At 47.8% G+C, this 17924-nt stretch overlaps 1 protein-coding gene across 1 annotated transcript; it reads right to left on the bottom strand.

The window, feature by feature from the left end:
* Positions 1 to 874: 874 nt before the first annotated feature.
* On the bottom strand, positions 875 to 16381 carry ZP1 (zona pellucida glycoprotein 1). Its single transcript, XM_088664695.1, has 12 exons — positions 16047 to 16381; positions 14196 to 14314; positions 10084 to 13051; positions 8944 to 9087; positions 6458 to 6642; positions 6272 to 6369; positions 4810 to 4937; positions 4532 to 4721; positions 3744 to 3894; positions 3036 to 3120; positions 2212 to 2334; positions 875 to 1037 (listed from the first exon to the last, which is right to left on the bottom strand). Exons 1-12 carry the CDS (start codon positions 16285 to 16287, stop codon positions 916 to 918), a joined length of 4554 nt encoding a protein of 1517 aa, XP_088520821.1. The 5' UTR covers positions 16288 to 16381; the 3' UTR covers positions 875 to 915.
* Between the last annotated feature and the right edge of the window lie 1543 nt (positions 16382 to 17924).

Genomic DNA, 17924 nt, shown 5'->3' with positions numbered 1-17924 from the left:
CACTTTCTCGTCCCTTTTAAGTTTACTTTCTTGTGCATAAAGGGGAATGTATAGTGACAGACCAAAATCTGAAAGTGGGGCAGATGTTCCCCTTGCCATGCTAATGAGCTCCTGGTTTGGATGGGAACTTCTAGATTGTTGTAGCCCCTGATGTTTAACTAACTGGTGGGTAATGGCAAGAATCGTAAGACACTGGAGGGTTGCCCTGCTTTTATTGCAAGCAGTACTGTGGACCAGTTGTGTTATATCTTTGGTTGTCACCAATAAGCTTTTCTCTAAGTAATCCACACAGTGGGGAAATAACTTTTAGGGCTGCAATACAATCCAAGTTCTTGGGAGTAAGCCCTTTGAAACAAGTGGGACTTTATGTATTTTCAGTATACATAGATCAACATGCATGGAATGCACCATTACCCCCACTTGTTGATATTAGTCTACATAAGAAGAAGCCTGCTTGATTTAGACCAATGTCCCATCTAGTCCAGCATCCTGTGCAGGATCTGTGGAAATGTTTTTTTTTATTTCATGTTCTGGATTTGTTCTAGATATTTACTCATGCTTTTATTCAAATCCATTTTGTGGAGAGGCATTTTTGTTTCCTCTTGCAGCAGAATGGAGGAACTGGGAATAACAGTTCTACAGATCAAGTATCCACTATGATAGGCAACATTAAGAACTCAAAACATTGCATTTCCAGGCTTATAAGCGCAAGAAAGGGTCATATGAAGCACTGATTGTTTCACCAGGGATGGTTCCACTAAAATTATGTAGGTGATGGGGAGGAAAGTGGAGATGCCTTTAACCTGTTAGCAAAGAGACAGCATACCTGGTCATTTAAGCAACTGGTATGTCAGAAGAATTACTGGAAACAATGAAAGTTTACAACTTTTTAATTTATGCATTTTCCCATCAGTACTAGAGTTTTGTCACTCTGCTTCTCTTTTTCCAGAGTACGATCACAACAACAAACAAGATTATACCCACTAACGGCAGTGCCACCAAGCATATCAGGGCCAGATCTCCACTGGAGCTCATGTCTGTGGAAAAGAAAAGAGGCTTGCACTTATTTTGCAAGATTTATGTACAACTTAATAAAAAAAGAAATCTTAAGTGGTTTCCATAAAGTGGTATAGATAACTTAAAAATAGCAATTAAAACTCTAAAGACAGTAAACATAATAAAACCAGTAGATTTGAAAAACATACATGATATTACAAGTTCTGAGTAGGCTTGCTCAAACAAAAACATTTTTAGCAGACATAAGCAGTACAACGAAGGGTCTGCCCAATATCAATAGGCAATGAGCACTAGAGAACAGAACAGAACATAACAGAAGAAGCTGCCATACACAAAATCAGACCATTGGTTCATCCAGCTCCATATTGTCTACATTGACTGGCTGCAGCTCCCCAGGGTTTCAGGCAAGGAAGCTCTCCCAACCCTACCTGGAGATGCTAGGGTTTGAACCCAGAACCTCCTGTATGCAAACAAGCTCTGCTACTGAGCTAGGTCCTGCCCCAGCAAGTACTGCTACATGAAAAAGTGTCATGCCAAGTGCAGAATGAACACTATGTGGCACTTGTAAGGGTGATATAGTTACACATCAAAGCTGGCACATTTGGGGCATGGCATTCCTTTGCCCCTCTTGAAACAACATATTGACTTCCCTAGCCAAGGACCCAGGGTATGTTCTATTGGGACAAAGCTAGCAGAGTATACTCTGGATAAAACTGGGTCTGTGAGACAGTTTATTACGCGCATGGTCTCAAGAGCTGCAGTGGTCAGGGTAGGGTGCTCACCTGAGCTCCTGTTGCTGCAGCTTGTCAGGAGAAAGCAGCGTGGTGACAGCAAATGGTGTGAGTGCACTTTGCCATTGCCCCCTGCCCCACTGATAAGCCATGGTGACACTAGTGATGGGAGGGCAGATAAATGCCACAGCGAGCAGTACTCATGAGCTAAAAAGTTGTGATTGTTAGGAGGACATTGGCAGTCATGTTTATGACTTGTGACACACACACCCCAGTGTAGTTGGCTGCTTCAGACATAAATCCATACTGAGTTTGTTTCTTACAAAGGACTATATATAAGATGACTGAAATTTAGTGTTGATGGCGAAACTATGTTAATACCTGTTCAAAAATATACAGCATTTTCATCATCTCAACTCACTCAATGGTCCCATGAATTACTGCAGTGCCAACCACCAATTACCTTTCTTCCATTTGACTTGTTTATCATGAGTCTGGCTGCTTTCTTGAAAGATCACACCTCCATAAGTGCTTACTAGGTCAAAGGATTCTGTCCCATTGCCCGTCTCCAAAAACCGACGACTTCCTAAAAAGGGAGTTGGAGAGAGAAAGCAGGTATAAACTCTACTGGGCCACCTTGTGCCGTATACAATTTTGAAGGTAAGAAGGAAAAGGAGCACAGCATTGATCATATTGTTAGAGCTAGAAGCCTGCAGGAGGGCTAAAGACAGATACAACCCTTTACAAAAAGAGTATTTGCATTCTGAATGCTTGACCCTAGTAAAAAACCATAGCCAGACCCCTACACATCAGGACTGAAGCTTTTGGGGGGCGGGTTGCTGAGCACCAGCATCACATATCAGCAGGCCAGCACTGCTAAGTGGGAAGATTCTGCTGAGAAGGATCATTTGAGGTTAGGAGTCAGAGCACCTGGTTGTTGGAGTGTCCTTGTATATGGGCTGTTAGAATTGGCGGTAAGTGCCAGCAGCCTAGTTTCAAGGTTTGTGATGAGGCAATATGCTGTTAAAAATAGCACATAAGAGCTACTTGAACAGGGAGGGTGTTTATCAGGTACCTATTCATTCATACTTTGTCGCTAGTTGCAGCCCATCAAGCTCTTAGTGCTCTGCATTTATGCCCCCAGTTCCAAGTTCCATACCAAGATCTATTTTTGTTTACTAGTCATGGGCAGCGAGTTCCACTTGTGCATGCTGGAAATACTGGTAGCAGCCTATTTGGATTCAAATAAGCCTTTTACGGTATGACAGCAAAGCCATTTGGACTTACTTGCAGCCACTGGCATTTGACACACTTTCCTGCAGGACTGCAGGTGAGATGGGTGGCAAACAGACACACTGCAGAAGAGGTACACCTAGGAAAGACATTGCATTAGATAAGCTTGCTAGCAGAGGAGTCAACCCAAGTCTTCCAAGATATTTTAATAAAATCCTCAAGGTCATTGAGGTAAACATTTACAAAGTAAATTATCTCCCTACAGTTAAGGCATAATTCTAAATGTGCATTAATGAGAGTGGGAGGGGAACCTCTGGGCCCATGGACCTAATCTTTAAGCTTGCCAAGCTGCCTAGTTTTGCCCCACTGCCATGCCCACCTGACAAGTGAGGGACATGTAAAACATGTTGCAAATGAACATTAAGAGTGTTCTCCTGATGGTTCCTTTGACAGCATGGCTTGCGTTCAAGTAGAATTAAATTCAGCACCATTTAAATTTGGCACCTAATGCAAGCCATGCTGCCTAGGCTCAGATCCACTCGGGGACTCTTGACTGAAGCTTACGGGGGGATCAGATATCTGCCCAGAGCAAGATAGCTTGCATTTTGAGATAAATTTAAACAGCTGAATTCAGCATTCATCCTACTTCTGCTCCTGTGCCACACAGCACCTGACTGAAGCTCATGGACCACTGCAGGTCCGCAGAGCACAATTTCGGAGCCCTTACTCGAGCTCAGCTGCAGTAGGAATTCTGTCTCTTACCAATCCATCCAGCACCATATAAGTGGCAGAATCCACAAATGTAAATGTAGCAATGGTGAAACGCTGGTAATGGTCTGGAAAGTGCAGCTGAGACGTGGCAGGCCCCATAGGAATCATCTGGGTTCTGTAGTTATCACCTTCAAATGGGCACCTGGGGAAAAGAGGCATTGCCATTTGAGCAGAGAACAGTATAGAATCATAGAGCTGGAAGAGACCATAAGGGCCATCCAATCCAACCCCCTGCCAAGCAGGAAACACCATCAAAGTATTCCTGACATATGGCTGTCAAGCCTCTGCTTAAAGACCTCCAAAGGAGAGTCCACCACACTCCTTGTCCTTGGCAGCAAATTCCACTGTCGAACAGCTCTTACTGTCAGGAAGTTCTTCCTTCTTTCTTGTAGTTTGAATCCATTGCTCCATGTCCGCTTCTCTGGAGCAGCAAAAAACAACCTTTCTCCCTCCTCTATATGACATCATTTTATATATTTGAACATGACTATCATATCACCCCTTAATCTTCTCTTCTCCAGGCTAAACATACCCAGCTCCCTAAGCTGTTCCTCATAAGGCATCGTTTCCAGACCTTTGGCCATTTTGGTTGCCCTCCTCTGGTATACGTTCCAGCTTGTCAGTATCCTTCTTGAACTGTGGTGCCCAGAACTGGACACAGTACTCTAGGTGAGGTCTGACCAGAGCAGAATACAGTGGTACTATTACTTCCCTTGATTCTAGAGGATAGCAATCCATAGAGAGAAACCAGCAGAATTCCTCCTTCCTACTTAACTCACCCATCCACCAGAATTGGCCACTGCAGTTGCTCAAGGGGGTTAGGGGTTGGAGTAGCCCAGCATTCATGCAGAACCAGAACCAAGGACGGGTCCATTCTCTGCAGGACGCGAACCTCCACATACACAGGGTCCCTCAGTATCTTCACCACAGGATAGTCTGCATCCGAGTAGTAGGAGCTGTAACTGTAGTCTGGGTACAAGAGGCAAAGCGAAAGTTAGCACCTGTATGGGACTTCAGAGGGAGCACCCTTGGAACCAGAAGGTGAAAGCACACCTACCTGTAGCAATACGCAGTTCAAAGCGGAGAGGCCCCATCTGGATAACTGGAGCAGGTGTGGGAGGAAAGAAGACTTCAACCTGAACTGGCAAGAAGTCGGTGGCATTGTAGATGCAGCGAGTATTGAGGCTGCATATGGAAGACAGGACAGCAGGATGATGCATAGTCTTGCCATGTTCAGTAGCCTTGTCACATATCTGAAGTTCTCAAAAAGATTCTTACATTTTCCTGGCCCATTAGGCAGCAGATCTTTTTTGATGGATACCTGTATATCCCTGTTAATACCCCTCTCAAACAATACTGGATGTGATTTAAATTACTGTCTTCCAAAAGCACTGTTGATTGAAACCACACTTTTCCTCCACATGTCTCATTTTTGAAGCAAGATTCCTCACTTGAGCACCTGAATGATTGTGCTTATGCACCTGAAAAGTAGTTTGCAACCAACAGCTGTTACCCTACTGGAAAATCTAAATTACAGTCGTACCTTGGATCCTGAACACCTTGCAAGTCTAAAGTTTTGGCTCCCGAACACCGCAAACCCAGAAGTGAGTGTTCCAGTTTGCAAACGTTCTTTGGAACCCACATGTCCGACGCAGGAGCTTCCTGCAGCCAATTGGAGGCCACGCCTTGGTTTCAGAATGTTTTGGAAGTCGAATGGACTTCCAGAATACATTCTGTTCGACTTCAACAGATACCACTGTACTTCAGAAGACTGCTATGGTTACCAGACGTCCCCAGGAAACGTGGCAGCGGCAGTCTCAGCAGCCCGGAGCCAGCCTGGTAGCGCAGTTGTCTCCGGCTGGTTTCAGGAGCTGCTCGTTGCCGTCGTCACTGCCGAAGGGGAACCGGGGACATCCGGTGGTACAGATCTTCCCCCTTCCCCCTTTGTTCTGACAGATTGGAGGAGACTCAGGAGTTACGAGTGGGTGGCCGTTGCCCAGGAGCGGCACAAGGCGCACAGTTTCGCTGCCAGGCAAGGTGCAAAGCCCTTCTTTCACACCCTGTGAAACATAAATGCGCAGAGTTTTTAAAAACTGGGCAATGGCCGGCCGCCTGCCCACGACTCCCAAGCCTCCCCCGAACAAAGGGGGAAGGGAGAAGGAAACGAGGGAGGCTTGGGAGTCACAAGTGGGTGGTGCGCTGTTGCCGTTTTTTTATAAAAAAAACTCTGCACATTTATGTTTCACAGGGTGCAAAAGAAGGGCTTTGGACCTTTATACAATATGGATGTGTGCTTGGGCCCAGGGTCTTTTGCTTCACCATCCCCACTACTGGCTCCCTGTTGCTACTCAGCTTCAGAAGAAGAAGAAAAAGTGTCCTCGGATTCATTTAAAAAAAATCTGGTAACCAGTGGTGCTAGGAACAGTAGGCCTGCTCTGGTTAGGACCAGCATGATGCCTCTTAGACATAGTATAGAGAGCAACCACCACCTCAGTAATGCGTGGGAGAGATCAACTTACATGAAGGTGCTGTCCCGGGTAATAAAACCATCTGGCCCTCTTAAGATATCAACGCCTGAAACCAACTGGTTTTCATAGATCAGTCTGCCACCAGTCATCTAGGAAGGAACAGCAGCACATGTATAATTCTTTTTATCAAGCTTCAAGGTCCAGGTGAAGGGACACTTGCCTAAGGTGCATCCTCACCTGAATCGTAGTGCCACAGTGTGTGAGAGGGAAGTGGAAGATCAAGAAAGACTCCGTTTTCCTGACAGGGTCACATCCTCCTTGGGCATAGGACAGCTTGACACTGTCAAGGACGATGGGGTAGTCCAACATATCCCTGGAGACAACCAGAATGAAGTGGCCATCTCGAAGGCATTGGACAGTGACTGCAAAGCACAAACACAACACAAGAGTCATAAGCTGGAATTTGCCATCTTTTGCAGAACCTAAAACTCTTAAGTTTCAAAAGAAACACGAGCTTTCTGTCTTCTCCTTGCACAAACCTGGGGCAGGCTCCATTCAGATTGAGGGGAGGACTTCATTTTTCAGCTGCCCTAAAATGTCAGTAGATAAGTTCTCTATTTGCTGCTAAGTCACACAAGTCCTATTAGGAAATGCTCACAGGACTTGGTTCCTCCATATGAATCAATATACAATTGACAGTGCCAGTAGAGGAAGAACTGGTTTCCTGAGACAGAGAGAGTCCTAACCGTGACAGCTCTAGATACTGTGAACCTGCAGCATGAACCCAGGTTCACAGGTTGCACTGTAGACATGTTAAACTGTCCACTGTGAATTGCAACATCACGTTTCTCCAAATGATGGACATGCAATGCTACACAATTTGTTTTCAGAATTCTATACCTCCAGACATCGCTATATACACCAGCTTGTTAAAGTTATACACACAGCAGTGTTACAATTGCACCATCGCCCACTGAAAAATAAAAATAAAATTGGTCTTTCAAGAAAAAAAAAACAGCAGGTACAGGAGACAAGAAAGAGGAAAGAACAAGAAAAATATTCTTCAAATCCCTTCCCTCAGCATATGGTCTCCATATGGCTATGTGTGGAAGGTACTGTTTTATGTGTTTCTGAGACGGACCATGGCTTTCTGTGTTTGGGAGGCAAGAGGAAGGATAGGATCTGGAATTTGGAGGAAACTCTCCCTCTGCCTGTCTGGCTGTTTTTTGGCGCTGGTGAGATGCTCCTCAGAGGGTTGGTGGTTCTCTGTTTGGTGGGGTATAACATAACACAATTTTTGAAAATATAGTTTTGGCAAAATGGGTTAAAAAACCCACATGCTATTCAATTTTTTAAAAGACCCCACACATTTTGGCCACTGTGAAACATGCTTAAATGTTGGTTTGGTAGAGGTCACAGACAAAATATTTCTTTAAATATCTGCATGCAGGCCCAACAGGACCTGAGATTTCTAGAGCTTCCAGAGAATGAGTGAACGAATCTTTATTTGCATCAGCCATACCACCAGCCATACCAATAAAACACACAATACGATATACAAAGACAGCAGGAAGTAGAAACTGAGGGAACCCCACCCCACAGCACAAATGAATCCCTTCAAGCAGAGTTTAGAACTCTGAAGAGCCTGGAACGGGAAGGTAAAGTAACCCCAGATAGCATGGTATAGAAGCTGTTTCTACCCCACTTAAGGACCAATTCAGATGTTTTTTATTGTGCTTTCATGATTATTTACACTCATGATGCTACTGGAGCAGTCACATGCAGCCCAGCTTTCAATACTATTTGTGCCTAACAAAAATGTGGGGGGGGGGAATGTCATATTATTTCATTTGCAATCATTGCATGTCCTGTAAATTCCTGTTGAAATCCCAGGTCTCTCTTCATACCATAAATGTTATGAGTTTTATTGTTGCTTTACAGGCCCCTCCAGACAGCAATAATGTGGTAGCGTCAGGGAAGCACTACAAAGCAACATGAAACCATCACTAGTGCACTATTATTGTGTCAAGAACATGATACAAAATACACCCATATTAAAACACTAGCCTGGAGGGGCCTTTAAGCAGTACTATATAGTAGGCTATCCTGGTTTGTGCTGCTTTGAACTGTGCTGGATACATATTCATCCTGCTAGCCTCTGGATTCTCAGCAGTAGCCAGCACAGGACAGAATCCCAGTGTGGTTTTTAGTGTCAGGTGTATTGAACTCAGCATGGCTGGGAGTTCATCTGTAGGAGTTTTTAAAACCATGTTACTGGGGGGAGTAGCTAGGGTGCTTTGCTCCTCCCCCAGACAACCTGCTGTGCTACCTGGAGCTAGGCCATGATTTCGCTTAGCATGACATCTAAATGCAGGCTCATGGTTTCCCTTGATCTAGAGAAGACACAAGCTGTAGACAAGGTTTGTCCCTGGCTTGCTGCCTGTGGGTTGGGGCAAACCATGAGCTCTGGTTCAGATGCAATGCTAAGCCAAAAGCCATTATTCAGTAGCAGCAGAACAACTGGGGAAGGAGTGAATTGGCTGCATTCCCCCCCCCCCCCTCTGTGAACAACTGCTTGTACATCCATCATTTGGTTTAGCATTATGTGCAAACCAGGCTATTATTTCCTTAGTACAAGCAATGAATTACCATGGTTGCCAGCCCAATTTACCACCAGCACCCCAGACAGAAAACAAAGACACTGAAAGTATTTTGCCCTTTACCTGTGTTGCCATAGTAACATGGAGTAGTTTGATCCCTCTCATCATAACAGCATCCAGTCTGGTAACATTCAGCTTGTCCTAGTGAGCCTCCACAGGGAATCTTTCCAGATGAAACCTGGCACTGCTCCTGGGTTAGACGAGAACCTAGGAGGGCAAGAAAAGAGCTATGGCATTATCTGGAGCATGGTAAAGTATGCCCTATTAGGACTCTATTGCATGCCACGTTAAGCCAGATTTTAAAATAAGCAATAGCTTGGTGTGAATGAGTAGTGGGTCAGTCCCCACAACGAACAAGTGGGAAGCCAAGAACAAATTTTTTTGTGCCCAATGAATCATTAATGGAAGTAGAATGTTCTATTTAAAGGAACTACGTTTCCGAGCACAGTTCAAAGTGTTGGTGCTGACCTTTAAAGCCCTAAATGGCCTCAGTCCAGTATACCTGAAGGAGCATCTCCACCCCCATCGTTCTGCCCGGACACTGAGGTCCAGTACCGAGGGCCTTCTGGCGGTTCCCTCGTTGCGAGAAGCCAAGTTGCAGGGAACCAGGCAGAGGGCCTTCTCGGTGGTGGTGCCCGCCCTGTGGAACGTCCTCCCATCAGATGTCAAAGAGAAAAACAGCTACCAGATTTTTAGAAGACATCTGAAGGCAGCCCTGTTTAGGGAGGCTTTAAATGTTTAATAGATTATTTTATTTCATTTTTCTGTTAGAAGCTGCCCAGAGTGGCTGGGGAAACCCAGCCAGATGGGCGGGGTATAAATAATAAATTATTTTTATTTATTTATTTATTTATTTATTTATTTATTTATTATTATTATTATTATTATTATTATTATTATTATTATATCAGATATTCAGAGGCAGAAATAGATCACATTCTTCATATACTTGAATCCATTGCTTCATCCTTGCCATGTGGTATAAATACAATAGAGTTTCCCTGACACTCCATATGTGGAATTAGTATGCAACACTAAAACAAAGTCGGTGATCAATAGTCTGAACCTTATGCAGAACAACTACTACTGTATTCACATAATACCCATCAGTATTATTTACTTGGTTCAGAATGCTTCTATTTTACTTAACAGCACAGAACACAGAGTTGTGCTTAATGTTAACATAGCAAAATGATCACATACCTATACTATAGAGGCCAGAAGGGTGCATGAGGCCAGGATGGAGAGAAGGCACTGGCTGCACAAGGCTGGGCCGAGGCAGTGGACGCACTTGGCCGGGTTGCACTAGGCCAGGCTGCGGCTGCGGTCGTACTTCACCAGGCTGAAGCCATGAGTGCACTTGGCCAGGCTGAGGCAGTGGGCGTACTTGGCCGGGCTGAGGCTGCGGCTGAGGCATTGGGCGCACTTGGCCGGGGTGCGGCTGTGGCCATACTTCGCCAGGCTGTGGCTGAGGCCGTGGGCGCACTAGGCCGGGTTGTGGCCGAGGCTGTACTTCACCTGGCTGCGGCTGAGGCATTGGGCGCACTTGGCTGGGCAGCGGCTGTGGCTGAGGCAACGGGTGTATTTGGCCGGGCTGAGGCTGTGGGTGAACTATGCCAGGCTGGGGCTCTGGGCGTATTAGGCCAGGCACTGGACGCTCTAGGCCAGGCTGAGGCTGTGGGCGCACTATCCCAGGCTGGGGCGCTGGGCGTATTAGGCCAGGCACTGGACGCTCTAGGCCAGGCCAAGGCTGGGGCTGAGGGCGCACTATGCCAGGCTGAGGAGGAGGCTGAGGCCATGGGTGCGCTTGGCCAGGCTGAGGGTGTGGGTGCACTAGGCCGGGCTGCGGCCGAGGCCACGGGCGCACTAGGCCAGGCTGGGGCTCTGGGTGTATTAGGCCAGGCACTGGACGCTCTAGGCCAGGCTGGGGCTTAGACTGTGGACGCTCTAGGCCAGGCCAAGGCTGGGTCTGAGGGCGCACTATGCCAGGCTGGGGCTCTGGGCGTATTAGGCCAGGCACTGGACGCTCTAAGCCAGGCTGGGGCTGAGGCTGTGGGCGCACCAAGCCAGGCTGGGGCTCTGGGCGTATTAGGCCAGGAACTGGACGCTCTAAGCCAGGCTGGGGCTGAGGCTGTGGGCGCACCAAGCCAGGCTGGGGCTCTGGGCGTATTAGGCCAGGAACTGGACGCTCTAAGCCAGGCTGGGGCTGAGGCTGTGGGCGCACCAAGCCAGGCTGGGGCTCTGGGCGTATTAGGCCAGGAACTGGACGCTCTAAGCCAGGCTGGGGCTGAGGGCGCACTATGCCAGGTTGGGGCTCTGGGCGTATTAGGCCAGGCACTGGACGCTCTAAGCCAGGCTGAGGCTGTGGGCGCACTATGCCAGGCTGGGGCTCAGGGCGTATTAGGCCAGGCACTGGACGCTCTAAGCCAGGCTGAGGCTGTGGGCGCACTATGCCAGGCTGGGGCTCAGGGCGTATTAGGCCAGGAACTGGACGCTCTAAGCCAGGCTGAGGCTGTGGGCGCACTATGCCAGGCTGGGGCTCAGGGCGTATTAGGCCAGGAACTGGACGCTCTAAGCCAGGCTGAGGCTGTGGGCGCACTATGCCAGGCTGGGGCTCAGGGCGTATTAGGCCAGGAACAGGACGCTCTAAGCCAGGCTGGGGCTGAGGCTGTGGGCGCACCAAGCCAGGCTGGGGCTCTGGGCGTATTAGGCCAGGAACTGGACGCTCTAAGCCAGGCTGGGGCTGGGGCTGTGGGCGCACTATTCCAGGCTGGGGCTCTGGGCGTATTAGGCCAGGAACTGGACGCTCTAAGCCAGGCTGAGGCTGTGGGCGCACTATGCCAGGTTGGGGCTCTGGGCGTATTAGGCCAGGCACTGGATGCTCTAGGCCAGGCTGGGGCTGAGGCTGTGGGCGCACTAAGCCAGGCTGGGGCTCTGGGCGTATTAGGCCAGGAACTGGACGCTCTAAGCCAGGCTGGGGCTGAGGCTGTGGGCGCACCAAACCAGGCTGGGGCTCTGGGCGTATTAGGCCAGGAACTGGACGCTCTAAGCCAGGCTGTGGCTGTGGGCGCACTATGCCAGGTTGGGACTCTGGGCGTATTAGGCCAGGCACTGGATGCTCTAGGCCAGGCTGGGGCTGAGGCTGTGGGCGCACTAAGCCAGGCTGGGGCTCTGGGCGTATTAGGCCAGGAACTGGACGCTCTAAGCCAGGCTGGGGCTGAGGCTGTGGGCGCACCAAACCAGGCTGGGGCTCTGGGCGTATTAGGCCAGGAACTGGACGCTCTAAGCCAGGCTGAGGCTGTGGGCGCACTATGCCAGGTTGGGACTCTGGGCGTATTAGGCCAGGCACTGGACGCTCTAGGCCAGGCTGGGGCTGGGGCTGTGGGCGCACTATGCCAGGCTGGGGCTCTGGGCGTATTAGGCCAGGCACTGGACGCTCTAGGCCAGGCTGGGGCTCTGGGCGTATTAGGCCAGGCACTGGATGCTCTAAACCAGGCCAAGGCTGGGGCTGGGGCTGTGGGCGCACTATGCCAGGTTGGGGCTCTGGGCGTATTAGGCCAGGCACTGGATGCTCTAGGCCAGGCTGGGGCTCTGGGCGTATTAGGCCAGGCACTGGACGCTCTAGGCCAGGCTGGGGCTCTGGGCGTATTAGGCCAGGCACTGGACGCTCTAAACCAGGCCAAGGCTGGGGCTGGGGCTGTGGGCGCACTATGCCAGGTTGGGGCTCTGGGCGTATTAGGCCAGGCACTGGACGCTCTAGGCCAGGCTGGGGTTGGGGCTGGGGGCGCACTATTCCAGGCTGGGGCTCTGGGCGTATTAGGCCAGGCACTGGACGCTCTAGGCCAGGCTGAGGCTGTGGGCGCACTATGCCAGGTTGGGGCTCTGGGCGTATTAGGCCAGGCACTGGACGCTCTAGGCCAGGCTGGGGCTGAGGTCGTGGGTGCACCTGACTGGGCCAAGGCTGAGGCAGCGGGAACTCTAGGCCAGGCTGGGGATGAGGCAGAGGGCGCACCACGTCAGGCTGAGGCTGAGGCACATGACGCATGTTGTCCTCTGGTGCTGGGACATATTCTTGTGGCTTGGGGCATATTATGCTGATATCATGGGAGGCAACAACTCTTCCGTTGCTTGTTAGTTCTTCTACCCGGACTTTCAAGTTATTGCTGTTATCCTGCAGGATACATTGAACCAGAATGTTATAGAGTAGTTGCAAGTTTCTGTCACATTGATGAGTCAGGACAGATAGAGAATACTGTACTGAGGTTTTAGAGTCAAATACCAACGTGCCTGTTACAAGGCATTATCATAGTCTTGCTATGACCTATGAATCTTGTTTTGATTGTAAACTTAAATTTATTTGGCAGAATACTGACTAAGCCAGTGGACTGGATTGCTGGGTGCCAGGTGAGAAGCATCCTCCTAAAACATCTAAAAGCTCATCTTAAATGTCTACACAACAGAACTAATTTTCTTGACAGAGGATTTCTGCTGCCATTAGTTGGCCAAGATCTTGGGCAGAATTCAACTAACCTGTGTGCATGGCATGAGGTCCAATTACTCAACAGGACTTTCCCTGCTCTCCTCCCCCTTGTGGACCTTGTTCCCCTTGGGATTCACGGAGTTCTACATCTTGTTTTTAGGCTGTTCAGTTCTCTACTGCACATGTTGCTATACTTTGGAGAACAATTCTACCCTTTCTTATACTTGGACTTTCTGCATAGCCAGCTATGAACCTGTGCCTCCCAAATGTTGCTAGATTCCGAAGGTAGCTATAAATGTAAAAACTAAACCCAGCCAGCATGTCTGATGGAAATTGGCAGTTGGGTAACAGGTTCCCTACCTCCAAGTTAGGCCTAATACCTGCCTTATAGCAAGGTTTCCTGAAATTATGTGCTTAGAAGAGTGGGAGACTCAAATTCTTGCTCAGTCAAGAAGTTCATGGGCTGACCAATCACTCCCTCTCAACCTAAAGTACCTCACAGGACTGCTGGAAGAACAGATGGAGCTGGGAAGATCCCCAGCAGCCCCTTTCACATGTGAAGGGGACTCATACAGAACAGGGCTACTTCTCTGCCTTTGGAGTCCATCTGCCCAAGCCGAACATCTGCAAGCAAAAGCTTACATTGCTCTTTTCCAGAGTCCTAAAACCCTAAACACGCTCTCAGAAGGGCTGCTTATACAATTCCCTTCAGGTCTTAAGGGCACAATCCAGATGTCTATATAAAATTATATTATGTTATTCAGAATGACAATGTTGGCCATGCAGTATGGGGTTTCTAAGGAAGCCTGCAACACAAAATCCAGAAGAGCCTCACCTTCTTTAGTATGTGACAGCCATCATAGCCAGCAGAGAAAGCAATAGCCCCATCATTAGATGTGATCCAGTGGCGGCAGATTGAGCAATTCGAAACTTCAAAGGCTGTCCCAAACTCATCTGTTGATGTGAGGTTAATGCATTAGCTACCAAGAGATGCAACAGCTCAAGAAAACTTATTTGCAGGAGAAAGCAAACATTGGTTGAGACTCCTAAAGTTCTTCAAATGTGTGTCCCTTATTATCAGTTAGTGCCTGAACTACATAGAGAAAACTTTTCACTTGCTTTGAAATCCAATAATAAGGCCAATTCAAGAGTTATGCCTCCAACAACAGGTGCTAGACCAACATGATCATTATTGCTGGAATTATTTCAGTGAGTATTCTCCATAGGACCAAGGAAAAACATGTGACAACAGTCAGTTAATATGCCTGTTAACTGGAGAGGGGGCTCTGCTGGAATCCATATGTGCCAACAATTGTAGGTTTAATCAGATGCCAGACTAAGGCCACATTCACACCATACATTTAAAGCAGTATCATACCACTTTAAATAGTCATGGCTTCCCATCCTCCAAAGAATACTAGGAACTGCAAATAAGTGTGCTGAGAGTTGCTTGGAGGCCCTTCCAGAGCTACAGTTCACAGAGTAGTTGATCAATCCCTCTTCACAGAGAACTCTGGAAATTTTTAACTCTGGGGGGAGGGCACTAGGGGGTATCTTACCTCTACATGCCCTTAACCTTCAGATCCCAGGATTCTTTGGGGGAAGCCATGGCTGTTTAAAGTGGCATGTTGCTGCTTTAAATGAGAAGTGCAAGTAGAGCCTAAATTATACTGTTGTCTCCTAAAAATTTTTTTAACAAGTAGAACAATTGTCTTAAATCAAGCTTTTTAATAAAGCCTAATTTGGGGAGAATGTTTGCTGTTTTTTGAGTTTCTATTCTTGCCACCACACCCACCAAGCCTTAGCTCTAGCCACACGTACAGAAACTGCAACTCTCCCCGTGGCCTCTCCAGTTTCACAGCTTTGAGCATTTTCTTCAACTAAATCTTCTCATTCTAGATATAGATATCCAAAACCACGCAAGAGAAAAGCTGCTGTTGCCACAAAGCTGTCACAGCCTACCACAAGGGGGGCGGCTGGCAAGGAGCATCACTCCCATTACAAGGAGTGTGGGGTATTCTGAAGTGCTCCACTGAAGCAACACAGCTTTCAATACAGCTGAGCAAGGCAGCTGCTGCAGCATTTTAGAAAAATAGTACAGTACTGTGGGATTTAATGGGAGCTAAAAGCCTGCAGCTTCTATAGCTTGCCAGAAACCCCTTTCCTTGGTTATTTTTTAGACAACCAGAATAAGAGGGCAACTACATACCTCTGCTTCCCTGTGACCTCTCCCTGGTCAGTACTAACAAATAACATACAGAAGCAAGACCTGCTGTTTGGCATCCACCTTCCAAAGAACCATTCTGCCATAGGTTAGCATAAAGCAGGGGTCCTACCACTCCAACCTTTTAAGACCCAGGGACACATTTGAGAAGCCAAGGAACTTTTGTGGGCACCACAAAAAAATGCCCATTTCACAGAGGAAAGACTGACAGCGCTGGAAAAACTCTCCCCAAAGTGGAAGACACCTACACACATCTCAAAACAAATCAGACAAAAATGCAGGCAACCATTCCACCAAATAACCCTTCCAAACCCTCACACTTAAAACACAATAAAAATAAATTGAGAGGGGCAGGAGACTTGGCAGACACCAAGGGAGGCATCGTGGGGCACCGTGGGACACCACTGAGGAGCCCAGATAAAGTCTTATTATTTCTTCAAGAGGAAAGTGAGCCTTCCTTACCCACAACTTTAAAGCGGACATCTCGGCCTGGGCTAGGAAACACAAGCAGCTGCATGCTGTACTCCCCACAGTTGTAATGATATGGTGAGGGTAAGGAGCCCACCCTCCAAAAGTCACCTTGCCCTTGGCACAGCCCCAGAATCACCAAGATGGCTAACCCCCCCAAATCTCTGTAGCCCCAGACCATGGCTGCAGCAGCCAAAGCAAAAACAGAAGCAGAGCCCTGGCAGCCCCTCCCCATAGGAGGAAAGCTGGTAAGGACGCTGGCATTATATAGGGTCAGTGGAGGTGGGCCTCCTGAAGCAAGAACTCATCAACGAGCAGAGCCTGCACCTGGGGATCCATCCGCAGGGAATTGATAGGGGACCGGGTCAAAAGTGCAAAACCCGGCCAAAAGAGAAAACGTCTCTGCTCTCCCAATACAGTACTAATCTCTCTTCCACTATGAATGGACACGAGGCAGCATAAATCGAGGAAGACCTTGTTCTTCCACTTTTTTTTTGGGGGGGGGGGTCATATTTGTACACCACTCTTCATCCAAAAAAGCTCCCAGACCAGCCTTCATACAATCAAAACAAGACAGTCCCTATACGCCGGCTTCCAAGCCCCACCCCCTCCAAAAAAAACAACAACACCCAAAAACAAAACAAAACACGACATGCAAAGAAAAGGAGACAAGGAGGGTCCAAGCCCTATGAACACTTATGTACTTGGGACTCAATCGATCTCACTGAATTTAATGGGTCCTATATCAAGGGTTCCCAGGTCATTAGCTGCCCTTTCTCTCCTAATTTTCCACCCACCTGATTGCCCTTCTGTTTTTATCTCTCCCCCCTTGTTCTTCCTTCACCTCTTTCCTTATGCTTCAACTCTTCTCGTTGAGATTTCATCCTTGCCCTTCCTGGCAGGACTCTTGTGTCTTTAAAGGATATGGGAATGGGGAAGCAGGTGTGTGGGCATGAAATGTGAAGCACCCTGAACTGCTCCCTAACAATACCCTGCTATTAGGTGATGCTAGGAGACATTTTGAAGAACTTTGCCACTTCGTTTGCAAACTCTTTTAATTATTCACATTTTCATAGAATTGTAGAGTTGGAAGGGACCCTGAGAGTCATCTAGTTCAACCCCCTGCAATGCAGGAATCTCGGCTAAAGCATCCATGACAGATGGACATCCAACCTCTGCTTAAAAACCTCTCTACCCATCTTGGCCTTTAAAGGCGATGCCAGTGCATACTTGGGCAGAATACTGATCACCATTAAAATGTGTTTGTGTTGATCACTGTGCTTGGGAAAAGGTTGCATATCGACTAACAACCCCAAGATAAAACATACTGGGGTCAGGCTGTGAGACTTTGAGGTGAGTAGTAACAGTTAGAAATTCTCTTGGAAGAAGGTGCTGCAGAAATAAAAATCCTTTCTGATATGTATCATCTTATTAGGAGGCACATTTTCAGTTCATCTTCTTTCTCCCTATGGCTCCCTTTTCATTTCAGTAACATGAGTAGCAGCGGACATTCTGCGATGATCTGCAATCGCTCGTCACACAATTTCACATTAAAAAGAGCAACCACTCCATATTTCTACAAAGCTATCAAAGGATCTGGGTGGGAAATATACTGTTCTGGTCCTCTAGGGTTATGCTAGTTTTGCACAAAGACACTTCCCAAAGTCAATTAAAGGGTCAGCGCATGAAAGTGTGTGCTTAACCCCATTCACAGGGAATTCAGGGCAGTTTGGTGGAACATTTATGGAAGCTCGCATTGTCCAGAGTCAAGGGGTACTTCCCAACTGCAGCTTTTAGGGCTCCCTCACCCATTATTACTCTTCCTCTGTAAGCTACATGAGAATCTACAATTGACACTTTGTGGGGGAGATT

Source organism: Zootoca vivipara, chromosome 1 (genome assembly GCF_965207765.1).
Source record: "Zootoca vivipara chromosome 1, rZooViv2.hap1.1, whole genome shotgun sequence".
In the NCBI taxonomy this organism is placed as follows: Eukaryota; Metazoa; Chordata; class Lepidosauria; order Squamata; family Lacertidae; genus Zootoca; species Zootoca vivipara.
Note: the sequence above shows the minus strand (reverse complement) of the source record. Positions and strands in the feature narration are given on the sequence as shown.

Bases quoted from the DNA above. Each gene is read 5' to 3' on its own strand.
- ZP1 (XM_088664695.1), bottom strand. From the start codon at position 16,287: ATGGGGAGGGGCTGCCAGGGCTCTGCTTCTGTTTTTGCTTTGGCTGCT. The intron at 4,938-6,271 runs GTAAGTTGATCT...TTCCATATGCAG, and splicing joins ACCCGGGACAGCACCTTCAT to CCTCAATACTCGCTGCATCT. The intron at 4,722-4,809 runs GTAGGTGTGCTT...TCTTGTACCCAG, and splicing joins TGAACTGCGTATTGCTACAG to ACTACAGTTACAGCTCCTAC.